General features: G+C 48.0%; 1 protein-coding gene across 5 annotated transcripts in view; it reads right to left on the reverse strand.

The window, feature by feature from the left end:
* Positions 1-1,708: 1,708 nt before the first annotated feature.
* Positions 1,709-19,841, reverse strand: part of pcloa (piccolo presynaptic cytomatrix protein a) — a 633,232-nt gene continuing 615,099 nt past the window's right edge. For all 5 annotated transcript variants that reach the window (XM_072470931.1, XM_072470933.1, XM_072470932.1 and 2 more), the window contains 2 exons: positions 7,592-7,737; positions 1,709-5,248 (listed from right to left, as the gene is read on the reverse strand). In XM_072470931.1, the coding sequence (XP_072327032.1) occupies positions 5,075-5,248; positions 7,592-7,737 (320 nt within the window). In that variant the 3' untranslated portion in view covers positions 1,709-5,074. The remainder of the gene's footprint in view (positions 5,249-7,591; positions 7,738-19,841) is intronic.

Raw genomic sequence — 19,841 nt, forward strand, 5'->3', positions numbered from 1 at the left:
TGTGGGTGGGTGGGTGTGGGGGTTGAGGGGGCAGTGTGGGGGGTTGTGGTGGGGGTGGAGGTGTAGGTGGGTGTGTGGGGTCTTGGCGGTGGGTGTGTGTTGCTAGAGGGATGGAGTTTAAGATTAGGGAGGTTATGCTGCAATTGTATAAAGTCAGGCCACACCTGGAGTATTGTGTTCAGTTTTGGTCTCCTTACTTGAGAAAGGACGTACTGGCACTGGAGGGTGTGCAAAGGAGATTCACTAGGTTAATCCCAGAGCTGAAGGGTGTCATGATAGTCAGGTAAACATCATGGTACAAACATACATACACACTGATGGACAGATCAACGGACCAATCAACACACACAACACCACAGCTAATCACAGGCAAGAGCATACACAGTACAAAACAGGGAACACGACACTTCCGGCGCATTCCAGCAGGAGACAGCTCAGGGCACAGAGCTCACAGCAAGCCACTCAGACATCCACCATGTGCTGAGTGCCACTCCAAGATAGTGTTAGGAATAGGTCCACAGATTGAAGGATTATGATCGAACCTCAGTAACCAGTTTACCACTGTAAATATATGTTAGTAATAAAACTGAGTTGTACCATTCGCAACCGTGTTGGTTCGTCTGTGTAGCAGAGCACCCAACACATCAAAGGGGTTGGATTACGAGGAGAGGTTGAGTAGACTGGGACTGTACTTGTTGTAATTTAGAAGGATGAGGGGGGATCTTATAGAAACATATAAAATTATGAAGGGAATAGATAGGATAGATGCAAGCAGGTTGTGTCCACTGGCGTGTGAAAGCACAACTAGGGGACAAAGCTTTGAAATAAGGGGAAGTAGATTTAGGACTGAGTTTAGGAGGAACTTGTTCACCCAAAGGGTTGTGAATCTATGGAATTCCTTGCCCAGTGAAGCAGTAGAGGCTCCTTCATTAAATGTTTTTAAGATACAGATAGATAGTTTATTGAAGAATAAAGGGATTAAGGGTTATGGTTTTTGGGCAGGAAAGTGGAGCTGAGTCCACATAAGATCAGCCATGATCTCATTGAATGGCGGAGCAGGCTCGAGGGGCCAGGTGGCCTACTCCTGCTCCTAGTTCTTATGTGTGTGGGGGGTGGTGTGGGTGGGTGTATGTGTGGGGGTGGTGTGGGGGTGTGTGTGTGGGGATGTCGGACGAATGGAGCCCCGGTGGTGGGTTGCTGGTGGCCCTCGTGGCCAGGACACCCGGCCATGGCAAGACGTCCCTTTTTCATGATACGCCGCAAGAATTTATTGACAATAATTACAATCCCCTAACCCTAACCCTGACCCCGTAATCCTGACCCTAACCTGAACAATTTTAAAAATCCCTGAACCCTAATCCTCATCCTAACATTACCCCTAACAATTTTTACAAACACCTGACCTTAACCCTAAGAATTAGAGGAATGGTGCAATTTTAAGCCACTTACGGGCTCCAAAAAGGTGCTAATTGTTTTTGGCGCACGCTCTGCGTGCAGAAGTTGTGAGCCTCTGGGCACGCGACCTGGCAGCAGCAAGATGTCCCTTTTTGGGTTCCTGATGTTTGCTGGAAGATTCAACCAAATAGCCCAACTTTTCTCCCGACAGATGTTGCCAGATCAGCTGAGCATTCCCGGCATTTCATTTTTATTTATATAAATTAATCCTGATTAATGAGTTCTTTGAGAATCAAATAAAGAATTGAATATATTGTTTTTTCAATATTTAATGTTGAGGGTAGGGTAACAGCCTTTTATACAACACAGTTTGTATCTAGTGTCCCTGGAAACCCCCTGTATACAATCACAAAACTATGACATCATGATCTTTACATAGAATAAGATTCCAGACAGATTTACAAGCAATATTTTTACAGGAATCATGAGGAACAATTCTCTTTATTTATACAACCTTCATATTGATTCCAGAGAATCTGGAAGCAATGAAAAATAATCAACTTGATTTACAAATTTAAGATAATGAGCCACACACAAAACATGCAACATCTTACAAATGAATTCAAAGTGTGGTAATACATGACATTTATTTTCAAAGTCAGGGACAACTGCAATTTATTTTCATAAACTAAAGAAGAGGTTTGCTGTACAGGTACTGAAAGGTTGATAGCGCACAAGCAATTCAACCATCACTGAACATCTGGAACAGTTAATACCCTATAGCTTTTGTTGATATTTTAAAATGTTTATTTTCATCTTTTTAAAGTTTTTTTTAAACAACCAGTACATTGTTCACATTCACATGCTGAATGTCAGACCAAAAAAAATATTTCAAAACCTGCTGTAGAAAAGAAGTTATATTTACATGGTACAAAGGGACTACTTTATTCACATCAGACACATGTTTTATTCATACCTAAGACACTAGGACACTCATCCATCAGGTAGGGTTTAATGGGCGTAGGATTCACTAAAACAGACAGCAAACTGCATTAATGCAACAATATGGCATAAAAAACTGTGCCCTTTCTGCAAGTCAACATAAGCTGTATTCCAAAGTATTTAAATATAATTCCGACAGTTTGATTACCTACAGCACTCACAATTATTTCAAGACAGATTTTTGTCAAAAGTCCAATAAATTTGAGGCTATTCTCAAAGAATCAAAACCAGAAGCATTAAAAACACAGATTCCAGATTCTTGAATCAGGCTGGCATCTTTCAATAAAGGCAAGCAAAGTCATATTTCTACTTTAAACTAATCCCTGCTTCACTCTGACTTTTATTCAATCAGGAATGTATTTGCACTGTTAATTTTAATCATTTTCCATTGTTGTTCTGCCATTTATAAATAAAAGAATAATTTTAAAGATACTTTAGGAAATGTAACCTCATTATGTACATTATTTTGATGCCTGCCTTATCCACCCAGAAATAAAGACAGCTATCTGTCATTCATGTCTTCTGGCTTAACAGCAAGAACCCATATCAGGAATGGTGATATAAATTACCTTTAGGACATGCTGTGAAATTACAGTCATCATCTATGTTTTAGTTATTTTCTCAGTTCCTAGTTTCTATAAATTATATTTTTTATTTAAATGTAGCAATTTTGGATTGAAAATTATTGGCAAGTAACACAAATCCTAAGAAATGTTATGTTATGGTTCTAGATCTAAAAGGTTCCATTAATAAAACTTATGTCACCCATTTTCATCATCTTTTGCAGACATAATATAAGCTGCATGGGAATGCTAAAACCAGGCAGCGAGATGTTGGACAGAATCTTATTGAGATTTTATGGATACAATTTGTTTTTTTACTTTGACATAAAGCCTGTGCAGGCAAGCAAAAGGCATAAAATGATGGATTACAAAGGGACTTTCCATGGTAAGTGGTTAATCTATTTATCAGCCACCATTTTTATTACAAAGAATACATTTAATATAGTATCAGAACAACCATTCTGCTGTCAAATCTGTACACTGTATTAGAATGCAACATAAGAAAACGTGTACACAATGTGCTTTTACTCACTTTTTAGTCTCAACCTCATGTCATTTTTTGTTTGACAAATGCATCCAAAATTTGTAGTCTGTTTTGCATAGAGTACCTCCAGTCAAGTATGTATATATATATTATATATACATATATTTACGTATAAAACAATGGAACTGACCATGCACATTCTGGAAGCATGTTCCAAATTCTTCACTGAATAATTTGTCTTAAGGATGAACGCTTTCTTCCTCTATCTCCCTCCTCCACAAACCCTAAACCTATACAGCCACACATATATACAGAATTTAAGATATATATTCTGAATAATACTAAGCAACAATGGAATTCAATTAAACATTCATGGTTACAATAGTAGGAAAATTAATTGAACATGCACATGTTCTCAGCAAGCCCTCCGAAACTATTAGCAAGTAACGATTGCAAAATAAAATGTATCTTTTAGCAGAAGTAACGATATAATAACTGCTGCTAACTGGTGATGATTAGAGGTCTTCCAGCATGCTACTATCTGCTGTTTGTATATACTGGAACCATAAAGGTGGACCTTCATTATTATGAATGTCTCTGATATATGCTGATGACCACTTCATCACTCTACTCAAAGAGCACATATCTGCAGCTTAGCAAATCTTTCACCTCTACCAATAGTTTGCTTAAAAAAAGGCTGAAATTCTGGGAAGGAAGCAAGAGGTGGATTTAATAAGTGGCTTATAAAATGCCAAATTTAAAAATAAATTATGATTACCATCAAGTTTCCTGCCAGACAATTTATCTCTTCCTATAATTTAGATTATCTTCACAATTTGACACAAAACCTGCCTTCTTATTGATAAACCGGTACCTTTTTTGCATATGAATCATATCGTCCTTCCCCTGAGTATGCCATAAAAATACAGTAATCCACACAAAACCTTCAAAAGTAAATGAAGTACAAATATCGCAAGTGTACATTCAGCCTCAGCAGAAAAAAGGTCTGAAATGCATGTTCTATAATCTCTGATTCACTAACCTTTTTCCTTGCTCTTTCCACAACCAGTTTTGTTATAAAGGAACAGAAGCCCAAATACATTTATTTCAAAGGTATCTTTTTTGAACAATACAATTCATAAGAATATTTTCTTACCATCATTATTACTGCAAGTTTGTGTATATGACTGAACATCAGAAAAATACATTGACATTTTCACCTGTAAAGTTGGCTATTGGACAGCAAGTGTGTGGCGTGGTTATGTTAACTCACCTAACTGGGCTAATCTCCCGTTTAAACCACAGGATAAAATTCCATGACCAGATCTCATTTGTCTCACCATACTTGACACACCAGCACCTACCTAAAGGTGTATGCTAATCCTCTCGATACTTTATTTTCTTTATATTTATACACATTGAGAATGGTCAGGACATTACAACCTGGTTTCTTCACTTTAAATGCTGTCACTCTGAGCCATGTAAAACTGAACTATATTACACCTTGGTGAGGCATGATAGCTACAGTCCAAACAAATGGGGACACATTTCCTTTGGCCTTCTTGAAGAACCTTGCTATACAAGAAGACAATCAAAGATCTGGATTTATGCTTTCCACATGATGATGGTGTCAGTTTTGTAGATTAAAGCCAGGTGCAGCTCCTCGTTGGCTTTCTGTTGAGCTGACTAACAATTTGTGCCAGTTCGCTATTCTCTTCCTTAAATCCACTTTGTCAAGCCAGATGTATGCTTCACCAATCAATGTCTTCCTCATGAACTTCCCACCATTAGAAATCAACAAAATCTAAAGCAGAAAAATCAAGAGGTTAATTCATATTGAAGTATCCAAGTTACAGGTTATTCAATGTGTAAAACCTAACTCAACACTGCATTAGGGGAGCATGGATTCAGCACTCTGATGTGTAACATTTTCCAGCATTTTAGAATTCCAAGAACTAAATTCAGAAGGAACAATATATCGTAAAGCCGTTGGCAAAGAAGCAAATAGAATAACAGAGGTAAGATTTATCTGCATTTGTTTAATCAAAGAAGTTTTCAATTTCTTTGCAAATCTCTCAAACATGATTTGCATGAGACTTCCTTGGAGAACTGTGGTGTCTTGAATGCCACCTCAGTAAGAATGATTCCAGCTTAGTAAGATCAATTTCTGCTCTGCAAAAATGATTCCACTCCACCATGGATAGTAATTTGAAAACTCTTGCTTTCTGTTGAAGGAGTTACTGGTCTGCCATGGGTAAGTATGAAGTTTTGACTATTTTCACAGACAGGTAGAATTAAGGACCCATGGCAGGGAAGACACAGCCATGGAATAGATTCTAAACATAACCATTTTGAAAATAGGGAAATATGACGCTTGTTTCTCCTCCATAGATGACCAAAAGAAAGGATCCAGGCGGTGAGGAGCGAAGGAACAGGAAGGCCCCAAGGTTCAATGATGACTCACTGTGAGCCTTCCTCCAGGCTGTGAGTAACAGATGGACATCAAACCTTTTAATGGAAAGAGAAAACCTCCCAGCATAACCAGAGCAGTCTTAATGGAGGTAGCAGAGTAGACTGGAAATTACTGGGAGAATGTGGATTCAATGCACAAAGAGGATCAATGATCTTTTAAGATTTGCGAGGGTAAGTAAAAGAGGGTACACAGATGATCATGAGAAGGCACCTTCTGGGTAATGCCTTGTTTATTGCTCAGAAGTGTGAGGTAACATGATGCACAAATGACACTGAATGTGGCCAAAGGCCTGTGCAAAGTGGGGCTGGGGGGGCGGGGGGGGGGGGAAAGAAGAACTGCTGGAGCTCACTGTCAATGACTGGAACTATGGCAGAGGCAATTGGCAGAGGCAAGATTGGAGCAAGGACTCAGGTTGGTGAGATTGTACGTATTATTTACAGTCGAAAGAGAGGTGTTAAAAGGGCTAAGGGGAGGATGTGCAATGCCTGGTATACTGTAGTGAATGATGGTTTATGCTTTCAAATGCTCCCATGGATCAGGGAGGAAACAGTGTTGCACCCTAGAAGTTGTTCAGTGCTAACCAAGAGTAATATCTGACTCTGCATGTAGTTTTACAATAGTGGAAGGTTGTGCCTTTGCACACAACATAATGTTGACCATAACCTTCCCTTTCTTTTTTGTCTCCTGCACATCAACTGCCTGCGAATGCTGGCCCTGATGTACTGACACTGGGCTCAGAGGAGGAAGGGGAACCTTAGCGAGTGTAGTGGTACATCCTCTTCCTCATAACAAGCACCAGTGCAGTAACTGGCAGCTCGACCGGGATTGGAGAATGCAGTGGAGCATTCTTTCCCTCACACCAAGCACCAGTGCAGTTACAGGAAGCTCGGCCGGGTATTGTGCCTCAGAGCAAGAGGAAGCACAATCTGTTGAGGGCACTTCACAATCAACAAGCAACTGGTGGAGAATTGGATGGTGCATGTCTTGGACATTCAGAGGATTATTCACAATGATCCAGAGGCTGAATCTGAGTCAAATGATGAGCCTCTGGAGTTGTCTGTTTGGCTGCAGATACTGGACATCCAGAGCAAGGAGCGCGGAGATTTGGTGGAGATACCAAAGGAGTTGTGTGTTCTAGCACAGTCTTTGAAGGTATCAATCCAGACAATTTGCACTGCAATAACCCACACTTCAGAGCGCAAAGTTTCCTCTATGGACAGACTAGCGACTGCTCTGGAGTGACAGACCTATCAGATTGCAAAAGCGTTCATGGGGATATGCTCTGGATCTCCACTCCATCACTCTGGCTCTGTGCTCAGAGCTGAGAACCAGGGTGCAGAGGACTGGGATCCCATATCAAACCCGGGTCCTCGGTGTCGTGAAGCAGCAGTGCTAATCATTGTGCCGCCCTCGCCATTTCTTGATATCATGTGGAGTGACTGAAATTGGCTGAAGATTAGCATCCGTGATGCTGGTGTCCTCCAGAAGTGGCTGGGATGCATCATCCACTCCTAATTTCTGTTTGAAGATTGTAGCAAATGATGTAATTCTACAAATCTAAAATTCCATGACACACAGAGAAATAAGCTCTAAAAATGAAGAGAATTAATTGAGCAGTCAAGTAGTCTCATGATTTATAACATGCTCAGATACAGGTGCTGTACAGAACATTACCTGGAGGGAGTGGCCAGCTGAGTTCAGACTAAAACGAAACGTCTCATTAAATGATGGCTCCCGGTCGTGTCTGCAGACCCGAGTCTTTTTCTTAAATATTCGCTTTTGTGTTGAAACGTTTATGACATATAATTTTACATACAGGTCTGTGAATAAAGAAAGGGAGAAATTTGCATTTATATCACACTTTTTCTGACCACTGAACATCTCAAAGTGATTTACACCAACACTTTTGAAGTGGTGACGCTGCTCCGATGTAGAAAACTCTACAGCCAGTTTTCACACACAAAGCTTTCACAAGTGTGTGAACTATGATAATGACCAGACAATCTGCCATTGTAAAGTCAACTGAGGGATACATATTAGCCAGGCTCTAGCTCTTTGTTAAAAGTGACATGGGATGCTTCACAGCTCCCGGGCAGCATGGTAGCACAGTGGTTAGTATAGTTGCTTCGCAGCTGCAAGGTCCCAGTTTTGATTCCCGGCTTGGGTCACTGTCTGTGCGGAGTCTGCACGTTCTCCCCATATCTGCATGTGTTTCCTCCGGGTGCTCCGATTTCCTCCCACAGTCCAAAGATGTGCAGGTTAGGTGGATTGGCCATGATAAATTGCCCTTAGTGTCTAAAAAGGTGAGGTGGGGTTACGGGGATAGGGTGGAGTTGTGGGCTTAAGCGAGTGCTCTTTCCAAAGGCAGGTGCAGACTTGATGGGCCGAATGGCCTCCTTCTGCACTGTGAATTCTATGATCAACCTGAACTGGCAGAATACAATTAATAACATGAAGGGTTCATTCAAGTGCAGTACTGAGTAACATAGAATAGTACAGAGCCAGGTTTGATCATTTATCAATCTTAATTTAGAAGATGTCAACGAGTGAATGTTGGGGATGTTAAATTTAGCCGTGGCATTGAAGAAAAGCAGAGTGCACAATTATGCTCATTGTTCAGTGAACCCTGCTGAACATTACGTGGATTGGCTCATATTTAGGTCCAACTGTGGTGCCTTATATGGCAGATAGACTGCTGCTACTAAATTTCACAAATTATCCGTCGTTTGTCTGATTTCTCATTGGTGTTATGGCAACCACTTGGGAAAAATGTTATATATAACTGTTTTTAGCAATTTGTTCAATGTCTCCAGGGTTCCTGCCGTCAAAATATTGCTTGTAATTTCTTAGGTCCAGATTTGGATTTGAAGAATGTTTGTGTGATGAAGATAACTGAAGATTGGAGCAGCTCAGATTGACTCACTATGAGGAGAAAAATTGGGAAAAAAAGTATGAGAGCCTATTCTAGGGAACACTAAACACCTAGGAGTTGTTCCTGGGTTGTCGTTTCATGCCAACTGTCATTTGAAAACCAAATTAGGGTTTTGAACCACGACATTACTTTTAATTTATAATGTGAGGTTTACAGAATGGCTTCACTCCATTTTGATTATTTTCCCCATTACTATTGTCATTGCAGATCACTTTCGTCATTGTTGTCTGATGTTACTTGGATTGAAGAATTATGGAGAGAAACGGTCAACTTTTGCAAGGCAGTGAAATATTTGGTGACTGATGTCCCATCTTCAGTCACTTAAATGACTGACTATTTTTCATTTCCAAGTCTCTGCAGACTCTTAATTTTCTCTCCCCAGTGGACTATTGCGTCACAGGCTGCAAAGTTGCACAGTAACAAGCAGGCTTGCTTGAGCACAGAATCAAAATAAATCACACAATTAAATTTCGGATCACAAGGAACAAGAACACCACCCCTCTCCCTGAAATACCCCAAAAATTTGAAGGCGGGATTCTCTGATCCTGAGGCTAAGTGTTGATGTCGTCGTAAACGGCGTAACATTTCTCGACGGCGTCAACATGGCCTCAGGAGCAGCGGTTCTGACCCCTACAGAGGGCCAGCATGGCACTGGAGCGACCCACGCCGCTCCAGCTGCTGATACCGGCCTCAAATGGGTGCCGCGGGTCTGCACATGCGCACTGCGACCGGACCGAATGCACGCATGTGCAGTGGCTCCCTTCTCCGCGCCCTTCTCTGCAACATGGCGTAGGGCTACAGGGGCCGACGCGGAGCAAAAGAGGCCCGCAGCCCGAGAGGCCGGCCTGCTGATCAGTAGGCCCCGATCGCGGACCAGGCCACAGCGGAGGCCTCCCCCGGGGTCGAACCCCCCTCCTCCCCACCAGGTCGCCCCGGAAGGATGCACGCCGAGAACCCGCCGGGTAAGACCACACGTCCACGGCGCCGGCGCGACTTGGATTTTTTTTACGGCTGCTCGGCCCATCCTGGACAGAGAATCGCCGTGGGGGGCCGCGTAGAGCAGCCCCCGACTGGTGCTGCACCAGCACCAATGGCGCCGATTCTCCTCTCTCCAGAGAATCGAAGGACTGGCGTCAGGGCGGCGTTGTGCGATTCGCGCCCGGCGATTCTCCGGCCTGGCGTGGGTTGAGAGAATCCCGTCCTGAGCCTCATTGGGCTGGATTGAGTGTTGACGCCATCGTGAAAACGCTGGAGTTTCACGACGGCGTCATCGGGCCCCCAGTTGCAGCGACTCAACCGCTCCCAAGGGGCTAGCACGGGCGGATCGTGAAGCCATCACGATATAAACGGACCGGCGGCCGATTCACTGGTCCCGTGATGGACATGACATCGCTGCAGCACGTTATGGATTCTCCCCCTCCCCCACTCAAGAGTCACAAGGCGGGCAGCGGCACGCTTCCGGGATGCCGAATTGGAAACCCTCCTTGACTCCGTAGAGGAGAGGAGGCTGTCGCTGCACCCCGGGCCGGGATGGAGGTCAGCAGGCGCCATAGTTGGCCAGGCCTGGGTAGAGGTGGCAGTCGCCATCAGCGCCATCAGCGTGGTGGCCCGAAGTGCAGACCATTGCAGGGAAAATCTGCACGCACTCCACAGGGCAGACAGGGTGAATACCCAGCACTGTGCCCCTGGCACCAACCCCCCCTACCCCCACACACAGCACAGGGATAAATCGCTGGCTTTGAAAGCAGACTAAGGCAGGCCAGCAGCACGGTTCAATTCCCGTACCAGCCTCCCCGAACAGGTGCCGGAATGTGGCGACTAGGGGCTTTTCACAGTAACTTCATTTGAAGCCTACTTGTGACAATAAGCGATTTTCATTTCACGTGACTTGCCTCCCCACCCCCAGGGGGACGGTCGCACCCCCACCCTGACCCACATGTCTGCACCCACCCCAGCCACAATGGCCCTGTGCTCTGGGCATCGATGCCATCAGAGACCTAACCCCGGGCTGCATGCGGCGGACCGTCTAACACTGTCGATCTTTGTGTCTGACCCTTCCCCACCGCCCCCCCCCCAGGACAATTCTGCGCACAACCGCCGGGAGCAGGAGAGGACCGGAGGGGGACCACCCCTCACTGTGCCCGAGCAGAGGGCACTGTACATTGTCGGCGGGCCGGAGGAGCGGGAAGTCGCTGACGGGGTGGTTGGCGCCACAAAGTGAGACCCACTGCCTGATTGCAGATCCTCACAACAAATGTGTGCCCCCCCTCGCCCCTCACCCCCTCGCCCCTCACCCCCCTCAACCCACACCCGCCTCACCCCAACCCCCCTCACCCTAACACCCCCCACCCCAACCCCCCACACTCACACCCCCCACACACCCCTCTCACTGCACAACCCCCTCACCCCAACCACCCACACTCACACCCCCCACACCCCACACCCTCCAAACCCCCACCCCCTCCACCCCCTTCATCCCAGCTTCCCTCACCCCAGCCCTCACCACCTCACACCTCACCCCTGTCCTGTCTAACCATACATGCTGTCTTGTTACAGGACCAGCCAGGGCCCCCCTGGCCCCACCCAGTGCCAGGGCCGGTACCCCCCAGAAATCCGAGCACTGACGGGGAGAGCTGCTAGAACACCAGCCGTCTGCCCGAGACGACCCAGCGGACCGAAACCCAGCGGACCGAAACCCAGGAGACCAATACCCAGGAGATCCTGGAGTTTGGGTTGGAGGAGGACACAGACTTTCCATAGCAGCTGTCTCCAACAGCCTCCACCATCTCAGAGACACTCACCTCGGTTGGGCACTTTAGTGATGAGTCTTCTGGGACACTCTCTGATGAGCACTGTCCCGGTACAGCAGGTGGAGGTAGGAGCAGCCGAGGGGCCGGACGGTCGGAGGGCAGACTGGCCCCAGCAACCAGCTGCCACCCAGACAGGTCCTGGGCTCCTGGAACATCCAGTCCCACCCATAGATCGGATGCAGTCAACGGCCCAGGGACTAGAGGAGGGGATGACGACCGGCGTCCGGCACCTGCAGGCGCAGTTGGAGTAGTCTATCCGCGTCCAGGAGCAGGGGGTGGTGCCAGTCATACTTCCCACCCAGTCCGAAACCACACGGGTGGCGTCCGCAGTGGAGACAATGGGGGCGACGTGGTTTCGGACGTGGGTCAGCCTGTGCACGGCCTAGGGCTTTCTGTGCAGGTGGGGGCCGTGGCCGAGGGCAGGGCTGCCCTCTCACAGGCAGCCACGTGCCAGAGCCACCTGGATATCGCAGCGACGCTCCTCAGCGTGGCCCAGTCATAGCAGGCCATGTCTGAGGTCATCGGTGCCATTTCCCAGGTACTGGCCGGCGTCACACAGACCCAGAGGGAGGTGGCGCAGTCCCAGCAGGGATGGCCCACTCCCTGTGCTCCATGGTCGCTGACATGCAGACTCTTGTCGATATCAGAGTGGGTAACCAGGACTGGCAGTGCCAGGTGGCGGGGGGGCCTTGGGGCTTGTCTCTGCTCGCAACCCCGTCCCATGGAGAAGCCCGGGGACCATCGGGCACCCCGAGGGAGGAGGAGGTGCTGGGGCCAGTGCCGGTCACTCCCGCAGAGGAGGTCCTGGAACAGCGCAGCACCTCGGACCCCCCGCTCACCCCCCACCCCCCTCCTGTCCCTGGTACATTTGGTGGGCAGCGGGCAGAACAGGGCGGCACCATGCCACCCGGGACTTCTGAGGAGCAGCCGGGCCCATCCAGGCTGGGCCGCCCCATGAGACGTTGCAGGGGGACCCAGGTTGCAGGGCAGGAGTCACAGCAGTCCGCCTCCACTCCTGCTGTACCGTCTTGGGAACCACCTAGGTGTAGTGTTAGGGCCCGTAAGGCCAGGAAGTTAGACACCAGTTAAGTTGGCATGGGTGCCGGGCACAGTTTAGTTAGAGGGGCGAGGGCACAGACAGTATATACCTCTTCACATTAAACACATGTTAACACCATTGTAACCTGCCTCTGTCCTCTGTCTTATGGGTGGAGTGGTCCGTGATGGTCACTGGGAGTGAGGGGTGGTGGACGAGTGAGGTGGTCTGTGCAGCCCCCCCTTCCCTAACTGTCCCCATCACCCCCTCCCCAGCTATTCGACAGGGCCGTGTGATGGAATGGCCAGCTCAGATGCAAGGATCACCCAGGTGGAAGGTGGGCATGGGTCAGTCATTGTCTAACGATGTGGAGCATGGAGCTCATCACAGAGTGGGCTGTCATCATCCTCCATGTCATGGACCAGAACCGCTGTCACTGCCAACCAGGGCCCCCAGCTCTTGGTGCAACAGGTATATATAATGGAGTGGGGTGTGCATGTGGGTGGTTCGGTGGTGGTGGTGGTGAGGGTGTTCGGTGGTGGGGGAGGTGAGGGTGTTCGGTGGTGTGAGTGGTGAGGGAGGTGAGGGTGTTCGGTGGTGGGGGAGGTGTTGGTGGTCGGTGGTGGGGATGGGGAGGGTGGTCGGTGGTGGGGGAGGTGAGGGTGTTCGGTGGTGGGGGAGGTGTTGGTGGTCGGTGGTGGGGGAGGTGTTGGTGGTCGGTGGTGGGGGAGGTGAGGGTGGTCGGTGGTGGGGGAGGTGAGGGTGGTCGGTGGTGGGGGTGGGGAGGGTGGTCGACGGTGAGATGGATGTGGTATTGTGGTGTCCGTGACCCTGCCGAGTAACCCCCCCCCCCGCCTCCCTAGTTGGTGAAACGTGTGTCAACTAATGCGTCTCGTGCGTGCTGGCCCTGCGGACGGTGTAGTTAGGACTCCCGTGCCTGGCCAGCCCCCATGTCCTGCTCATTGTCCCCCTCCCCCTCCTCCTCCTCGCCTGACGAGGCCTGCCCTTGCTCCTCATCCTCCTCCAGCACATCGCCCCTTTGCTGGGCTGTATTGTGGACGCAGCAGCCCACCTCGATGCGGCCGACCCTCCTTGCCTCGTACTGGACGGCCCCCCCAGAGCGGTCCAGGGACCTGAAGTGCACCTTCAGCATTCCGAAGCACTTCTTGACAATGCCCCTGGTCGCACAATGGGCATCATTGTAGCGGGTCTCCGCATCAGCCTGTGGCCTCTGTAAAGGCGTCATCAGCCACGATCGCAGCGGGTAACCCTGTCGCTCAGCGACCAGCCCCGCAGCCGTGGGGGGTGTCCCTCGAACATGCCGTGGATTACAGGTTATGCCATCATGAACGAGTCATGTACACTGTCCGGGAATCGGGTGCAGACGTGCAGGATCCTCATCTGGTGGTCACAGACCACCTGAACGTTCATGGAGTGGTACCACTTCCTGTTGGTGAATCCCGGCGCCGGCAGTGAACCCCGCTGCCCGAACATCCTGGTGGGCGCAGTCCACAGGGTACTGAATGTATCATTCCACCTGGGCATACAAGGCGTCAGTGACGGCACGGATGCATCGGTGTGCCAATGCCTGGGAGATGCCGGAAAGATTCCCACTCGGCGACTGGAATAACCCTGTCACATAAAAGTTGAGCACCACCATCACCTTGACGGCCACTGGGTGTCCTCCCCCACTCCCCTGCGGTGCCAGGTGTGCCATCCTGTGGCAAATGTGTCGGACAATCTCCCGGCTCATCCGCTGGTCCGGGAGGTTCTCAAAAGACACGTGGTCGTAGTGGACGCGTGGACGCATCAGGCGCCCTCGGCACCACCACTATCTCCTCCTCCTCATCCTGCTCCCCCTCCTTCTCCTCCTCCTCAGCCTGTCGGGTGGGCGGCCCTCCAGTCTGAGCAGCTGCCGCCAGCTCCTCTGCAGCAGGACCGGGGGCGCCCGTCCCTGCTGCCAGGGCCACCGTTTTATTGCACTACCCTCACTGGGGGGAGGGGGGGCCGGGGGCTGCTGTCAGTGTGGCCCTGAGTGGCCCCTCGATGGCTGTCACCGGTTGATTGGGGTAGTCGGGAGCAGAGGGAGGCGGCACCCACCCATACGGCCGTTTTCTCTGTGTCCACCCAGGGGTTGGGATGGGTGGCCAACAAGATGGCCACCCTAATGGCGTTACTTGTGTGTGCACCACCCCTGTCATGTTGGAGGATCCCTGGCTGCTCGGACTGTCCCCCCCTCCCTTCCCCGGCCCTGGCAAGGCCCACCCCCACTACCCCTCCTCCCCGCAGGAAGCACGACCAGTGTCCGATATGGGAGCTCACAGTCCCCCCACGGCAACTTCTAGCTCCTCTCACAGCCGCCGAAGCCAGCACGCTGGTCTCACGATTTTTTATAGGTGGTTCAAAACACTCCGTCGGGAAATCGGCCCATCCGGGCTCAGAATCGTTAAGGCCCCGGAGAATCGGTCATCGGGGCAGATAATGCGGTGCGGGCAGCACAGCGGATGCCGCAATTTCGTCGGGTTGGGGGTGCGGAGAAATCAAAATCGGCCCGAAACTGGCGTCAAGCCCGATTTCGGCGTCGGAGCCGATTCTCTGGCCGATCGCGTTTCAGGATTTCGACGTGATGTCACAGAGAATCCAGCCCCTTGTCTCTGAAGAGACCCTAACGGCTTCCTCTGGGCAACAGTGATTAAATTAGAACATAAGAACTAGGAACAGGAGTAGGCCATCTGGCCCCTCGAGCCTGCTCCGCCATTTAATGAGATCATGGCTGATCTTTTGTGGACTCAGCTCCACTCTCCGGCCCGTACACCATATCCCCGAATCCCTTTATTCTTTAGAAAGGTATCTATCTTTTTCTTAAAAACGTTTAAAGAAGGAGCCTCAACTGCTTCACTGGGCAAGGAATTCCAGAGATTCACAACCCTTTGGGTGAAGAAGTTCCTCCTACACTCCGTCCTAAATCTACTTCCCCTTATTTTGAGGCTATGCCCCCTAGTTCTGCTTTCCCCGACCAGTGGAAACAACCTGCCCGCATCTATCCTATCTATTCCCTTCATAATTTTATATGTTTCAATAAGATCCCCCCGCATCCTTCTAAACTCCAATGAGAACAGTCCCAGCCTACTCAACCTCTCTTCATAATCTAATCCCCTCAACTCTGGGATCAACCTAGTGAATCTCCTCTGCACTCCCTCCAGTGCCAATATGTCCTTTCTCAGGTAAGGAGACCAAAACTGAACACAATACTCCAGATGCGGCCTCACCAACACCCTATACAATTGCAGCATAACCTCCCTAGTCTTGAACTCCATCCCTCTAGCAACGAAAGACAAAACTCGATTAGCCTTCTTAATCACCTGTTGCACCTGCACACCAACTTTTTGCGGCTTGTGCACCAGCACACCCAGGTCCCTCGAACAGCATCATGTTTTAACATCGTACCGTTTAAATAATAATCCATTCTGCTGTTATTCCTCCCAAAATGGATAGCCTCACACTTGGCAACATTGAATTCCATCTGCCAGACCCTAGCCCATTCACCTAACCTATCCAAATCCTTCTGCAGACTTCCGGTATCCTCTGCACTTTTTGCTTTACCACTCATCTTAGTGTCGTCTGCAAACTTTGCCACATTGCACTTGGTCCCCAACTCCAAATCGTCTATGTAAATTGTGAACAACTGCGGGCCCAACACTGATCCTTGAGGGACCCCACTAGTTACAGGTTGCCAACCAGAGAAACACCCATTTATCCCCACTCTCTGCTTTCTGTTAGTTAACCAATCCTCTACCCATGCTACCACTTTACCCTCAATGCCATGCATCTTTAGTTTATGCAGCAACCTTTTGTGTGGCACCTTGTCAAAAGCTTTCTGGAAATCCAGATATACCACATCCATTGGCTCCCCGTTATCTACTGCACTGGTAACGTCCTCAAAAAATTCTACCAAATTAGTCAGACACGACCTACCCTTTGTGAACCCATGCTGCGTCTGCCCAATGGGACAATTTCCCTCCAGGTGCCCCGCTATTTCCTCCTTAATGATAGATTCCAGCATTTTCCCTACAACTGAAGTTAAGCTTATAAGCTTATAACCGGCCTATAATTACCCGCTTTCTGCCGACCTCCTTTTTAAAATAGTGGTGTCACGTTTGCTACTTTCCAATCCTCTGGGACCACCCCAGAGTCTAGTGAATTTTGATTAATTATCACTAGTGCGTTTACAATTTCCCTAGCCATCTCTTTTAACACTCTGGGATGCATCCCATCAGGGCCAGGAGACTTGTCTACCTTTAGCCCCATTAGCTTGCCCAATACTGCCCCCTTAGTGATTACAATCATCTCAAGGTCCTCACCTATCATATCTTTATTTCCATCAGTCACTGGCATGTTATTTGTGTCCTCCACTGTGAAGTCTGACCCAAAAAACCTGTTCAGCTCCTCAGCCATTTCACCGTCTCCTATTATTAAATCTCCCTTCTCATCTTCCAAAGGACCAATATTTACCTTAGCCACTCTTTTTTGTCATATATTTGTAGAAGCTTTTATTATCTGCTTTTATGTTCTGAGCCAGTTTACTTTCATAGTCTACCTTACTCTTCTTTATGGCTTTTTTAGTAGCTTTCTGTTGTCCCCTAAAGACTTCCCAGTCCTCTGGTCTCCCACTAATTTTTGCCACTTTGCATGTTTTTTCCTTCAACTTGATACTCTCCTTCACCTCCTTAGATATCAACGGTCGATTTTTCCCCTTTCTACCGTCTTTCTTTTTTGTCGGTATGAACCTTTTCTGAACACTGTGAAAATCGCTTGGAAGGTTCTCCACTGTTCCTCAACTGCTTCACCATGAAGTCTTTGCTCCCAGTCTACCTTAGCTAGTTCTTCTCTCATCCCATTGTAATCGCCTTTGTTTAAGCACAAAACACTAGTGTTTGATTTTACCTTGTCATCCTCCAAATGTATTTTAAATTCCACCATATTGTGGTCGCTCCTTCCGAGAGGATCCCTAACTATGAGATCATTAATTAATCCTGCCTCATTACACAGGACCAGATCTAGGACCGCTTGTTCCCTTGTCGGTTCCATTACATACTGTTCCAGGAAATTATCCAGGGCACATTCTATAAACTCCTCCTCAAGGCTGCCTTTACCAATCTGGTTAAACTAATCGATATGCAGATTAAAATCTCCCATGATAACCGCTGTACCAGTTCAAATTCAAGGAGAACTATTGAGAGGTCATCTATATTTCATAAGTGAGGCCCAGCCAATTGGTTGATTTGTTTGTTCGGCCAAAGGTCCCCACAATTCCACTTCAAAACTTAATGGTTGGAACATTGACAATCTCATGGGCACCGCTGAGGGATATATACCCATTGTAAAAGCCAAAGTGGATAGTTGGGAGTCATGTGACAGGAACCTCCAGTTGAGGGAACCAGTGCTCCTTATCATAGAATTTACAGTTCAGAAGGAGGCCATTCGGCCCATCGGGTCTGCACCGGCTCTTTGAAAGAGCACCCTACCCAAGGTCAACACCTCCACCCTATCCCCATAACCCAGTAACCCCACCCAACACGAAGGGCAATTTTGGACACTGAGGGCAATTTATCATGGCCACTCCACCTAACCTGCACATCTTTGGACTGTGGGAGGAAACCGGAGCACCCGGAGGAAACCCATGCACACACAGGGAGGATGTGCAGACTCCGCACAGACAGTGACCCAAGCCGGAATCGAACCTGGGATCCTGGAGCTGTGAAGCAATTGTGCTATCCACAATGCTACCGTGCTGCCCTTCAAACTAACTTCAAACCTTGGAGCTGCAAAGATAAATCTGCCATTTTACAATTTACCAGCAGCAACACAGAGAAGGGGCTCTGTCCAGGTTTCAATGCCTAGCCTCATCTACATTGTTTCAATTGGAATTTCTGCACCATCAGCAACAAAACTGATTAATCTCTGTGTGTCTATCCCAATGTGGAGATTGACTCTACTGGAAAGAGAATGATCTGACATGAGTTCAGCTTGCTGACCTCTGTGAAGGCATATACCATTGGACTTTGATTCTGGACTCATGTGAAAAGGTAATTATTGTCTTTGTGGTCTTTGCCCTGTAAGCCTTTCTTCCTCTATCCTTCTTTGACTGTGTCAATGCATGTTTTTTCAGGGTGAAAATAAACTAACTTTCTAAGTTTATCCAATCTTGAGTTTGCTATGGGGTTGTTTATAGAAAAATTGGATACACCAAAACCAAGTGGTATAAGGGAGGAAGCAAATCAAAAAGCCTTTCTGGACCGCTCGTGAGTGGAGAAATCAAGGCTCTTAAGTTAACACCCCTCCTGTTCGTAACACAGAGTATGAGGCACAAAAAAGTACTATCTCTGTCATGTCCAACATTGTTACTGAAAATCAAACACCTTGTACAATTGAATGATAATCGACGGAAACTCTGTTTCGAGACAGTACCATATCTCAGACACCAAATAATGTTTGATCCCATGGTTGACCCAAACTCCCCAATTGAAGATTTCCTTTGTGCACTTCATGCAACAAAATTCTCAATTATATCTTCAGAATGCACCACGTGTAGCAAATCTTTACCCTGATGTTGTCACTTGTCATCACATCAGTCGACAGCAAAGATCAAAACTAACCAATATTTGCAATGATTCTCTGACCCAAGTCGGCCCCGCTGCTGCTTCCAGTGAGAAAGGAGAATTTTGCGCTCATCCAAAACACCACTCATTGCAGCAGGACGGGAGAGTCTCCGCTGCGTGATCCGACAGAGAATTCCAGCCATTGTAAAACAAATCTGCAAATTCCCTTTTCTTACAATGTTTTTTTAATTTTCCAATTAAAGGGCAATTTAGCATGGCCAATCCACCTACCCTGCACATCTTTGGATTGTGGGGGGGGGGGGGGGTGAGACCCAGACAGACACGGGGAGAATGTGCACACAGAGTGAGACCTGGGGCCGGGATCGAACCTGGGTCCTCAGCACCGCGAGGCTGCAGTGCTAACCAATGCACTGTCCATCTGTTGCTTCCCTAACCAAACTGCAGTAGCCTCTCAGAAATGAGATGATGTTAGTACCAATGAATTATGCTTTTGCCATCGGTTTGATGAGTTATTCCTTTGTAACAG

The sequence above is a fragment of the Scyliorhinus torazame genome, chromosome 13 (assembly GCF_047496885.1).
Source record: "Scyliorhinus torazame isolate Kashiwa2021f chromosome 13, sScyTor2.1, whole genome shotgun sequence".
Classification (NCBI taxonomy): Eukaryota; Metazoa; Chordata; class Chondrichthyes; order Carcharhiniformes; family Scyliorhinidae; genus Scyliorhinus; species Scyliorhinus torazame.